The sequence below is a fragment of the Oncorhynchus nerka genome, linkage group LG17, assembly GCF_034236695.1.
Source record: "Oncorhynchus nerka isolate Pitt River linkage group LG17, Oner_Uvic_2.0, whole genome shotgun sequence".
Lineage (NCBI taxonomy): Eukaryota > Metazoa > Chordata > Actinopteri > Salmoniformes > Salmonidae > Oncorhynchus > Oncorhynchus nerka.
In genome coordinates, this window is record NC_088412.1 from 4,169,853 (window position 1) to 4,182,637 (window position 12,785).

Sequence of the window (12,785 nt, forward strand, 5' to 3'; positions counted from 1 at the left end):
GAGTTCCTTCCAAACAACTCAACTGTAGTTCCATCTGTCCACAGAATATTTTGCCAGTAGCGCTGTGGAACATCCAGGTGCCCTTTTGCAAACTTCAGACGTGCAGCAATGGTTTTTTTTGGACAGCAGTGGCTTCTTCTGTGGTGTCCTCCCATGAACACCATTCTTGTTTAGTGTTTTACGTATCGTAGACTCGTCAACAGAGATGTTAGCATGTTCCAGAGATTTCTGTAAGTCTTTAGCTGACACTCTAGGATTCTTCTTAACCTCATTGAGCATTCTGCACTGTGCTCTTGCAGTCATCTTTGCAGGACGGCCACTCCTAGGGAGAGTAGCAACAGTGCTGAAATGTCTTCATTTATAGACAATTTGTCTTACCGTGGACTGATGAACATCAAGGCTTTTAGAGATACTTTTGTAACCCTTTTCAGGTTCATGCAAGTCAACAATTCTTAATCTTAGGTCTTCGGAGATCTCGTTTGTTCAAGGTGTGGTTCACATTAGGCAATGCTCCTTGTGAATAGCAAACTCACATCTCCAATCTCATCTCATTGATTGGACTCCAGGTTAGCGGACTCCTGCCTCCAATTAGCTTTTGGAGAAGTCATTAGCCATTAGGGGGGTTCACATACTTTCCCCAACGTACACTGTTTAAATGATGTATTCAATATAGACAAGAAAAATACAATAAGTTGTGTGTTATTAGTTGAAGCAGACTGTCTATTTTTGTGACCGATTTAAATCCAGGTAATTCCAAAGGTTTAACATACTTTTTCCTCCCACTGTATTTCTGCATTTCATTTTCAATACATTTGCAAACACTTCTAAAAACATGCTTTCACTTTGTCATAATGGGGTATTGTGATGTCATAATGGGGTATTGTGATGTCATAATGGGGTAGTGTGTGTAGATGGTTGAGAGAGAAAAAGATTTAATCCATTTTGAATTCAGGCTGTAACACAACAAGATGTGGAATGAGTCGAGGGGTTTGAATACTTTCTGAAGGCTCTGTGACCTGTCAGACCAAAGGGAATTCACATGAACAATTCTTTATATTAACAGAGTAGAGAGAGAGAGAGAAGAGAGAGACAGAGAGAGAGACACAGAGACAGAGAGAGAAAGAGAGAGAGAAGAGAGACCGAGAGAGAGAGAGAGAGAGAGAGAGAGAGAGAGAGAGAGGAGAGAGAGAGAGAGAGAGAGAGAGAGAGACAGAGAGAGAGAGAGAGAGAGAGAGAGAGAGAGAGAGAGAGAGAGAGACAGAGAGACAGAGATGGAGACAGAGACACAGACAGAGACACAGACAGAGACACAGAGACACGGAGACAGAGACACGGAGACAGAGAGACAGAGAGAGAGACAGAGAGAGAGAAGGGGAGAGAGAGAGAGGAGGGGAGAGAGAGAGAGAGAGAGAGAGAGAGAAGAGAGAGACACGGAGAGAGAGACAGAGACACGGAGAGAGAGAGAGACAGAGACACGGAGAGAGAGAGAGACACGGAGACACAGAGACACGGAGACAGAGACACAGAGAGCTGCTGAATGTATCAGAGCCCTCTCTGTTTCAGCAGTGCCTGGGTCACCAGAGATAGGAGGACTACCATGCTTCCCTGCTGTGCGGTCAGGATGTGCCATGTGCTGGTGCTGGTGCTGTGTCTGTCTGCGGCTGAGGACTTCGACTGGACAAAGAACGACCGCGGCTCCTTCTATTATGGGACTTTTCCAGCTGGTACGGACTCAAACCCTGCAGAACACACACTAAACCCTGTACAATGCAACCTTGCATAACGTCAAACATTGTATGACACAAACCTAAGCCTGAACACACTTCCAACCATCAACACACATCCAACACATCAACACACATCCAACCTCAACACACATCCAACACTCAACACACATCCAACCCTGAACACACACATCCAACCCTAAACACACACATCCAACCCTCAACACACACATCCAACCCTCAACACACACATCCAACCCTAAACACACATCCAACCCTCCAAACAACACACATCCAACCCTAAACACACATCCAACCATCAACACACATCCAACCATCAACACACACATCCAACCATCAACACACACATCCAACCATCAACACACACATCCAACCCTAAACACACATCCAACCATCAACACACATCCAACCATCAACACACATCCAACCCGCAACACACACATCCAACCATCAACACACATCCAACCCTGAACACACATCCAACCATCAACACACATCCAACCCTCAACACACACATCCAACCATCAACACACATCCAACCCTCAACACACATCCAACCCGCAACACACACATCCAACCATCAACACACATCCAACCCTCAACACACATCCAACCATCAACACACATCCAACCATCAACACACACATCCAACCTCGATCGATCGACTGACTGACTGATCGATTAACTGACAGACTGACTGATCGATTGACTGTCTGACTGACTGACTGATCGACTGACTGATTGACTGACTGACTGATTGATTGACTGACTGACTGACTGATTGACTGACTGACTGACTGATCGATTGACAGACTGACTGATTGACTGACAGACTGACTGATTGACTGACTGACTGATTGACTGACTGACTGACTGACTGATTGAAAGACTGATCGACCGATCGTGATCGTTCTCCACCCGTGTGCAGGATTTTCGTGGGGTGCCGGCAGTTCAGCCTATCAAACAGAAGGAGCCTGGGACCAAGACGGTAAAGGACTGAGTATCTGGGATGTGTTCTCTCACAGGAAGGGAAAGATACTGCAGAACGACACCGGAGACTCTTCCTGCCAGGGATACTACAAAATCAAGGTGACTTCCTTTACTGAAGAAAAACAGCACCTCACAAGTACCATAACACAACTTCAAATCAGCGACTGAACGTTACTCTGGTAACAGACCATTGTAAAAATCATAGAAATTCACCTTAAAACATTTCATTTAACTCGTTTCCCGCAAATGTAACCCGCTACCTAAACCCTTTACTTGTACACTACCTTGGAGGTAAGAGACCAGAGCTATAACATCTCTGTTGTTACCCCAGGAGAACATCTCCCTAATGAGACCAGAGCTATAACATCTCTGTTGTTACCCCAGGAGGACATCTCCCTAATGAGACCAGAGCTATAACATCTCTGTTGTTACCCCATGAGGACATCTCCCTAATGAGACCAGAGCTATAACATCTCTGCTGTTACCCCAGAACATCTCCCTAATGAGACCAGAGCTATAACATCTCTGTTGTTACCCCAGGAGGACATCTCCCTAATGAGACCAGAGCTATAACATCTCTGTTGTTACCCCAGAACATCTCCCTAATGAGACCAGAGCTATAACATCTCCCTAATGAGACCAGAGCTATAACATCTCTGTTGTTACCCCAGAACATCTCCCTAATGAGACCAGAGCTATAACATCTCTGTTGTTACCCCAGGAGAACATCTCCCTAATGAGACCAGAGCTATAACATCTCTGTTGTTACCCCATGAGGACATCTCCCTAATGAGACCAGAGCTATAACATCTCTGTTGTTACCCTAGGAGGACATCTCCCTAATGAGACCAGAGCTATAACATCTCTGTTGTTACCCCAGAACATCTCCCTAATGAGACCAGAGCTATAACATCTCTGTTGTTACCCCAGGAGGACATCTCCCTAATGAGACCAGAGCTATAACATCTCTGTTGTTACCCCATGAGGACATCTCCCTAATGAGACCAGAGCTATAACATCTCTGTTGTTACCCCATGAGGACATCTCCCTAATGAGACCAGAGCTATAACATCTCTGTTGTTACCCCAGGAGGACATCTCCCTAATGAGACCAGAGCTATAACATCTCTGTTGTTACCCCAGAACATCTCCCTAATGAGACCAGAGCTATAACATCTCTGTTGTTACCCCAGAACATCTCCCTAATGAGACCAGAGCTATAACATCTCTGTTGTTACCCCAGGAGAACATCTCCCTAATGAAACCAGAGCTATAACATCTCTGTTGTTACCCCAGGAGAACATCTCCCTAATGAAACCAGAGCTATAACATCTCTGTTGTTACCCCAGGAGGACATCTCCCTAATGAGACCAGAGCTATAACATCCCTGTTGTTACCCCAGGAGGACATCTCCCTAATGAGACCAGAGCTATAACATCTCTGTTGTTACCCCAGGAGGACATCTCCCTAATGAAAGAGCTGAAGCTGGACCACTATCGCTTCTCCATCTCCTGGCCCCGTATCATGCCTACTGGGATCAAATGTGAGTTACCCATGTGTGATTACAAGTATGGTACACACATCTAGTACATTTGTAGGTGCCGGATACCATTTTTTTTTTTTTACAAAAAAAAACAACCACACACATGTCGATTGCTCCCAGTTTTACTGTGTAGTTGTATTGTGTAACGTTTTGGTCCACGCTGATGGGTTCTGGGATTTCTTTCACAGCTGACCATGTGAACGAGAAAGGGATAAAGTACTACGATGAGTTGATTGACAACCTGTTGGAGAACAAGATCACTCCCATCGCTACTCTGTACCACTGGGATCTTCCTCAGGTGGGTCTTATTAATAGAACAGACACACGACATAGCCTGGTACCTTGATCTATTTGTGTCGTCTAGCCCAACCTCCTGTGGTCACTGTCATGCTTAAGGTACGGCGATGACGATGTGACTGTACGTTGTCCTGGGAACATTCGGCACGCCACACCGGTTAAACATTAACGAACACAAAGATGCCAAGGAAACCGTGGGCTATTCCACTAATACGTATCATTAGCCTACCGCATGACAGTCGCATGAGAAATGAATGAATGGACTTGAAACCGTCGGGAATACACTCCAAACTGACGTGTGGTTCAAACGAGAACCGTGACGTTATGCGAAGGGCGTCAGATGAGTGGCGGAGAACGAGACGTGCGTGCGCAGCAGAGGAAGCATCAATTTACGCCACACCGTGTAGGTCTAATGAACGATAATCACTTTGGTGTGTGTTTTGTAACAGATGTCTTTGACAAGAATCAAATGGCGGGTGCACTGTTTGAATTGCAGGAATTATTTCAGAGCGGAAGAACGTGCGCGGGTAGTCAGGCTTAAAGGATCCTTTTCAAGTGATTGGTTTGACAATCAGATGAAAACATCGCGACTGGTTGTGTTTATGCCACATTAAAAAAGGTCATACATTTTAAGACGTTAAACGTCTTTACTATAAAGCCCACAGAGATCCTATTAAATTAGCCACTCTATGATAAAGCCCACGGAGATCCTATTAAATTAGCCACTCTGTAATAAAGCCCACGGAGATCCTATTAAATTAGCCACTCTATGATAAAGCCCACGGAGATCCTATTAAATTAGCCACTCTGTAATAAAGCCCACGGAGATCCTATTAAATTAGCCACTCTGTCATAAAGCCCACGGAGATCCTATTAAATTAGCCACTCATTCTATGATAAAGCCCACGGAGATCCTATTAAATTAGCCACTCTATGATAAAGCCCCCCCAGAAGAGATTCTACAGTACTATTTCCCTTGGCTGGTTCATCTCTTCCTCTTTGTGCTCCTGTAGGTCCTCCAGGAGAAGTACGGAGGATGGCAGAACATCAGCATGGTCAACTACTTTAATGAGTTTGCCAACCTGTGTTTTGAGAGATTCGGAAACAGAGTGAAATACTGGATCACCTTGAACAACCCATGGGTACATTCAGTCTTAACCAAGTCTTCACTTTTCAAACCAAACTTATTCTTTTTTTCTTTCTGTGAAGTGTGTTGAGACCTTGTAAAATACACTAAATACATTGTAATTTGATGGAACAGTTATTAGCATGAGCCATTTAAAAAGGGTAAATAACTAGAGGGGGGAGGGGCAGGGTAAATGTCTATAGAGGGGAGGGGCAGGGTAAATGACTAGAGGGGGAGGGGCAGGGTAAATGTCTATAGGGGGAGGGGCAGGGTAAATGACTAGAGGGGGAGGGGCAGGGTAAATGTCTATAGGGGGGCAGGGTAAATGACTAGAGGGGGAGGGGCAGGGTAAATGACTAGAGGGGGAGGGGCAGGGTAAATGTCTATAGGGGGAGGGGCAGGGTAAATGACTATAGGGGGAGGGGCAGGGTAAATGACTAGAGGGGGGAGGGGCAGGGTAAATGTCTATAGGGGGGCAGGGTAAATGACTATAGAGGGGAGGGGCAGGGTAAATGTCTATATGGGGGAGGGGCAGGGTAAATGTCTATAGGGGGGCAGGGTAAATGACTAGAGGGGGAGGGGCAGGGTAAATGACTAGAGGGGGAGGGGCAGGGTAAATGTCTATAGGGGGAGGGGCAGGGTAAATGACTATAGGGGGGAGGGGCAGGGTAAATGACTATAGGGGGGAGGGGCAGGGTAAATTACTAGAGGGGGAGGGGCAGGGTAAATGTCTATAGGGGGGCAGGGTAAATGACTAGAGGGGGAGGGGCAGGGTAAATGTCTATAGGGGGAGGGGCAGGGTAAATGTCTATAGGGGGAGGGGCAGGGTAAATGTCTATAGGGGGGAGGGGCAGGGTAAATGTCTATAGGAGGGAGGGGCAGGGTAAATGTCTATAGGGGGAGGGGCAGGGTAAATGACTATAGGGGGGGGCAGGGTAAATGTCTATAGGGGGGCAGGGTAAATGTCTATAGGGGGGCAGGGTAAATGTCTATAGAGGGGGAGGGGCAGGGTAAATGACTATAGAGGGGGGCAGGGTAAATGACTATAGAGGGGGGCAGGGTAAATGACTATAGAGGGGGGCAGGGTAAATGACTATAGAGGGGGGCAGGGTAAATGTCTATAGGGGGGCAGGGTAAATGACTAGAGGGGGAGGGGCAGGGTAAATGACTATAGGGGGGGGCAGGGTAAATGTCTATAGGGGGGGGCAGGGTAAATGTCTATAGGGGGAGGGGCAGGGTAAATGTCTATAGGGGGGCAGGGTAAATGTCTAGAGGGGGGGGCAGGGTAAATGTCTAGAGGGGGGGCAGGGTAAATGACTATAGGGGGAGGGGCAGGGTAAATGTCTATAGGGGGAGGGGCAGGGTAAATGTCTATAGGGGGAGGGGCAGGGTAAATGTCTATAGGGGGAGGGGCAGGGTAAATGTCTATAGGGGGGAGGAGCAGGGTAAATGACTATAGGGGGGCAGGGTAAATGACTATGGGGGAGGGGCAGGGTAAATGACTATAGGGGGGTGGCAGGGTAAATGTCTATAGGGGGAGGGGCAGGGTAAATGTCTATAGGGGGAGGGGCAGGGTAAATGTCTATAGGGGGAGGGGCAGGGTAAATGTCTATAGGGGGGGGGGCAGGGTAAATGTCTATAGGGGGAGGGGCAGGGTAAATGACTATAGGGGGAGGGGCAGGGTAAATGACTATAGGGGGGAGGGGCAGGGTAAATGTCTATAGGGGGAGGGGCAGGGTAAATGTCTATAGGGGGAGGGGCAGGGTAAATTTCTATAGGGGGAGGGGCAGGGTAAATGTCTATAGGGGGAGGGGCAGGGTAAATGACTATAGGGTGGAGGGGCAGGGTAAATGACTATAGGGGAGGGGCAGGGTAAATTACTATAGGGGGAGGGGCAGGGTAAATGACTATAGAGGGGGCAGGGTAAATGACTATAGAGGGGGGCAGGGTAAATGACTATAGGGGGGAGGGGCAGGGTAAATGACTATAGAGAGGGGGGGCAGGGTAAATGACTATAGAGGGGGGCAGGGTAAATGACCATAGGGGGGCAGGGTAAATGACTATAGGGGGGCAGGGTAAATGACTATAGGGGGGCAGGGTAAATGACTATAGAGGGGGGCAGGGTAAATGACTATAGAGGGGGGGCAGGGTAAATGACTATAGAGGGGGGCAGGGTAAATGACTATAGAGGGGGGGCAGGGTAAATGACTATAGAGGGGGGCAGGGTAAATGACTATAGGGGAGGGGCAGGGTAAATGACTATAGAGGGGGGCAGGGTAAATGACTATAGAGGGGGGCAGGGTAAATGACTATAGAGGGGGCAGGGTAAATGACTATAGGGGGGCAGGGTAAATGACCATAGGGGGGGGGCAGGGTAAATGACCATAGGGGGGGGCAGGGTAAATGACTATAGGGGGGGGGGCAGGGTAAATGACTATAGGGGGGCAGGGTAAATGACTATAGAGGGGGGGGGTAAATGCAGGGGGGGGTAAATGACTATAGAGGGGGGCAGGGTAAATGACTATAGAGGGGGGGGGGCAGGGTAAATGACTAACTGGAGTGTGTGTTTGCAGTCAGTGGCAGTGGAGGGCTATGAGACAGGTGAGCACGCTCCTGGACTGAAGCTGAGAGGAACAGGGGCCTACCGGGCCGCGCATCACATGATCAAGGTGAGAGGACACTATTTTTGCCTGGTCCCAGATCGGTTTGTGCTACAGGGGCCATAGAAGCTGACTATACAGCAACAACAGATCTGAGACCAGCAACAGATCTGAGACCAGGCTACAGGGGCCATAGAAGCTGACTATACAGCAACAACAGATCTGAGACCAGGCTACAGGGGCCATAGAAGCTGACTAATACAGCAACAACAGATCTGAGACCAGGCTACAGGGGCCATAGAAGCTGACTAATACAGCAACAACAGATCTGAGACCAGGCTACAGGGGCCATAGAAGCTGACTATACAGCAACAACAGATCTGAGACCAGGCTAACTCTGTGTGTATTCTACTACTTTATCATGATCAATCAACTCCACTGTGGACGTTTCATTCAACTAGATCAATATTTATTAATCCTTGTCCTGTGGACCCACATCGTTTTCGTTGTTGCTCTACCACTACACATCTGATTCCACTAAATCGAAGGTTTGACGATGAATTGAAAGGTGATGATACCAGTTGCCTCTCTCCTTGTCTTGTCAGGCCCATGCTAAAGTCTGGCACACCTATGACACCAAGTGGAGAGAAAAACAGAAAGGTAGATCAGTATCACAGCCTTTCTTATTTAATTAAAAAAAAAAAAAATCCTGACTGCACTACGCAGTTCCCTAATTGGGCCAATAAAGACATTGATTGGTCGATTGATTCCATCTCCTGTAGGTCTGGTGGGCATCTCTCTGTCTGGAGATTGGGGCGAACCGGTAGACATCAGTAACCAGAAGGATATCGAGGCAGCAGAGCGATACGTCCAATTCTACATTGGCTGGTTCGCCACTCCCATCTTCCACGGGGACTATCCACAAGTCATGAAGGACTTTATTGGTGAGTTTACATCAGATACATGACCTGACAAATTAACTATCATTATGAATAGTATAATAATGATAATGAACTATAATTATGAATAATATAATAATAATAAACTATAATTATGAATAATATAATACTATTTAACTATAATTATGAATAATATAATACTATTTAACTATAATTATGAATAATATAATACTATTTAACTATAATTATGAATAATATAATACTATTTAACTATAATTATGAATAATATAATACTATTTAACTATAATTATGAATAATATAATACTATTTAACTATAATTATGAATAATATAATAATAATAAACTATAATTATGAATAATATAATACTATTTAACTATAATTATGAATAATATAATAATCAACTATAATTATGAATAATATAATAATAATTAACTATAATTATGAATAATATAATAATAATTAACTATAATTATGGCTGACGTTCACAGACAGAATCATCGCAAGACAACAACAACAAAAATACTGTGTGAAAAAAAAAATTACTTTAGGGAAATGTTGATTTGCAAACTAGTCTAGGCATACTTGTTAAGTAGAAACCTAGTCTAGGCATACTTGTTAAGTAGAAACCTAGTCTGGGCGTACTTGTTAAGTAGAAACCTAGTCTAGGCGTACTTGTTAAGTAGCAACCTAGTCTGGGCATACTTGTTAAGTAGAAACCTAGTCTGGGCGTACTTGTTAAGTAGAAACCTAGTCTGGGCATACTTGTTAAGTATAAACCTAGTCTGGGCATACTTGTTAAGTATAAACCTAGTCTGGGCATACTTGTTAAGTATAAACCTAGTCTGGGCATACTTGTTAAGTATAAACCTAGTCTAGGCATACTTGTTAAGTATAAACCTAGTCTAGGCATACTTGTTAAGTATAAACCTAGTCTAGGCATACTTGTTAAGTATAAACCTAGTCTGGGCATACTTGTTAAGTATAAACCTAGTCTAGGCATACTTGTTAAGTAGAAACCTAGTCTAGGCGTACTTGTTAAGTAGAAACCTAGTCTGGGCGTACTTGTTAAGTAGAAACCTAGTCTGGGCGTACTTGTTAAGTAGAAACCTAGTCTGGGCATACTTGTTAAGTATACACCTAGTCTGGGCATACTTGTTAAGTATAAACCTAGTCTGGGCATACTTGTTAAGTATAAACCTAGTCTGGGCATACTTGTTAAGTATAAACCTAGTCTAGGCATACTTGTTAAGTATAAACCTAGTCTAGGCATACTTGTTAAGTATAAACCTAGTCTGGGCATACTTGTTAAGTATAAACCTAGTCTAGGCATACTTGTTAAGTATAAACCTAGTCTAGGCATACTTGTTAAGTATAAACCTAGTCTAGGCATACTTGTTAAGTATAAACCTAGTCTAGGCATACTTGTTAAGTATAAACCTAGTCTAGGCATACTTGTTATGTATAAACCTAGTCTAGGCATACTTGTTAAGTATAAACCTAGTCTAGGCATACTTGTTAAGTATAAACCTAGTCTAGGCATACTTGTTATGTATAAACCTAGTCTAGGCATACTTGTTAAGTAGAGGGTACTGAGTTAGACCCTAGAGGGTACTGAGTTAGACCCTAGAGGGTACTGAGTTAGACCCTAGAGGGTACTGAGTTAGACCCTAGAGGGTACTGAGTTAGACCCTAGAGGGTAGAGGTACTGAGTTAGACCCTAGAGGGTACTGAGTTAGACCCTAGAGGGTACTGAGTTAGACCCTAGAGGGTACTGAGTTAGACCCTAGAGGGTACTGAGTTAGATCCTAGAGGGTACTGAGTTAGACCCTAGAGGGTACTGAGTTAGACCCTAGAGGGTAGAGGTACTGAGTTAGACCCTAGAGGGTACTGAGTTAGACCCTAGAGGGTACTGAGTTAGACCCTAGAGGTACTGAGTTAGACCCTAGAGGGTACCGAGTTAGACCCTAGAGGGTACTGAGATAGACCCTAGAGGGTACTGAGTTAGATCCTAGAGGGTACTGAGTTAGACCCTAGAGGGTACTGAGTTAGACCCTAGAGGGTAGAGGTACTGAGTTAGACCCTAGAGGGTACTGAGTTAGACCCTAGAGGGTACTGAGTTAGACCCTAGAGGGTACTGAGTTAGACCCTAGAGGGTACTGAGTTACACCCTAGAGGGTACTGAGTTACACCCTAGAGGGTACTGAGTTACACCCTAGAGGGTACTGAGTTACACCCTAGAGGGTACTGAGTTACACCCTAGAGGGTACTGAGTTAGACCCTAGAGGGTACTGAGTTAGACCCTAGAGGGTACTGAGTTAGACCCCAGACGGTAGAGGTACTGAGTTAGACCCTAGAGGGTACTGAGTTAGACCCTAGAGGGTACTGAGTTAGACCCTAGAGGGTACTGAGTTAGACCCTAGAGGGTACTGAGTTAGACCCTAGAGGGTACTGAGTTAGACCCCAGACTGTAGAGGTACTGAGTTAGACCCTAGAGGGTAGAGGTACTGAGTGACTCTGGGCCTCCCTCTCTGCCCAGCAGGGCCTGGGTACATCCCACCTTCCCAACCCAAGGTTAGGACTAAGGTCTAACAGAGACCAGTTAAATAAACGTGCCTAGTTAAATAAAGGTTCAACAAAACATTTAAAAATAAAACTGGACTCTCTCTGTTTCTCTCTCTCTCTCTCTCTCTCTCTCTGTCTCTCTCTGTCTCTCTTTAGGTCGTAAGAGTGCCCAGCAGGGTCTGGGTACGTCCCGCCTCCCCACCTTCTCTTCCCAGGAGAAGAGCTACATTAAGGGTACCTGTGACTTCCTGGGTATCGGTCACTTCACCACGCGCTACATTACCCAGAAGAACTACCAGTCGGGACACGGCAGCAGCAGCTACTTCACTGACAGGTAGACGACTGGGCACTTTAACATACTGGACAGAAGTGGGGAAAGTACTGTATTGTCATTCTTGAGTAAAAGTGAAGTTATAAATGGGAAATGACTCAAGTAAAAGACGCAAAGTCTACTTGAGTACAAGACCAAAAAATATCTGGTTTTAATTGTAGGCTACTTTAGTAGAGAGCGAGTGGCATCAGCTACACTAACAGGTAGCAGAGCGGTCGGTTAGCAGAGAGACTGATACAGAGCGGTCGGTTAGCAGAGAGCCTGATACAGAATGGTCAGTTAGCAGAGAGACTGATACAGAGCGGTCGGATAGCGGTCTGTTAGCAGAGAGCGGTTAGCAGAGAAGTCTGATGAGTCTGATACAGAGCGGTCGGATAGCATAGAGTCTGATACGGAGCGGTCGGTTAGCAGAGAGTCTGATACAGAGCGGTCGGTTAGCAGAGAGTCTGATACAGAGCGGTCGGTTAGCATAGAGTCTGATACAGAGCGGTCGGTTAGCAGAGAGTCTGATACAGAGCGGTCTGTTAGCAGAGAGTCTAATACAGAGCGGTCGGTTAGCAGAGAGTCTGATACAGAGCGGACGGTTAGCAGAGAGTCTGATACAGAGCGGTCTGTTAGCAGAGAGTCTAATACAGAGCGGTCGGTTAGCAGAGAGACTGATACAGAGCGGTC

At 45.7% G+C, this 12,785-nt stretch overlaps 2 protein-coding genes across 4 annotated transcripts in view; one reads left to right on the top strand and one right to left on the bottom strand.

Annotated features, from left to right (window-relative positions):
* lctlb (lactase-like b) overlaps positions 1-12,785 on the top strand; it is a 39,310-nt gene that overhangs the window by 4,265 nt on the left and 22,260 nt on the right. For 2 of the 3 annotated variants that reach the window (XM_065002848.1, XM_065002850.1), the window contains exons 2-10: positions 1,564-1,724; positions 2,674-2,834; positions 4,190-4,277; positions 4,466-4,575; positions 5,588-5,716; positions 8,274-8,369; positions 8,906-8,960; positions 9,083-9,244; positions 11,939-12,116. In XM_065002848.1, coding sequence (XP_064858920.1) covers positions 1,598-1,724; positions 2,674-2,834; positions 4,190-4,277; positions 4,466-4,575; positions 5,588-5,716; positions 8,274-8,369; positions 8,906-8,960; positions 9,083-9,244; positions 11,939-12,116 — 1,106 coding nt within the window. In that variant the 5' untranslated portion in view covers positions 1,564-1,597. The remainder of the gene's footprint in view (positions 1-1,563; positions 1,725-2,673; positions 2,835-4,189; positions 4,278-4,465; positions 4,576-5,587; positions 5,717-8,273; positions 8,370-8,905; positions 8,961-9,082; positions 9,245-11,938; positions 12,117-12,785) is intronic. The other variant, XM_065002849.1, reaches the window with a different exon arrangement.
* Positions 8,703-12,785, bottom strand: part of zwilch (zwilch kinetochore protein) — a 72,814-nt gene continuing 68,731 nt past the window's right edge. Inside the window, exon 18 of the mRNA XM_065002846.1 lies at positions 8,703-8,928. The gene's annotated coding sequence lies outside the window, so the exon portion shown is untranslated. The remainder of the gene's footprint in view (positions 8,929-12,785) is intronic.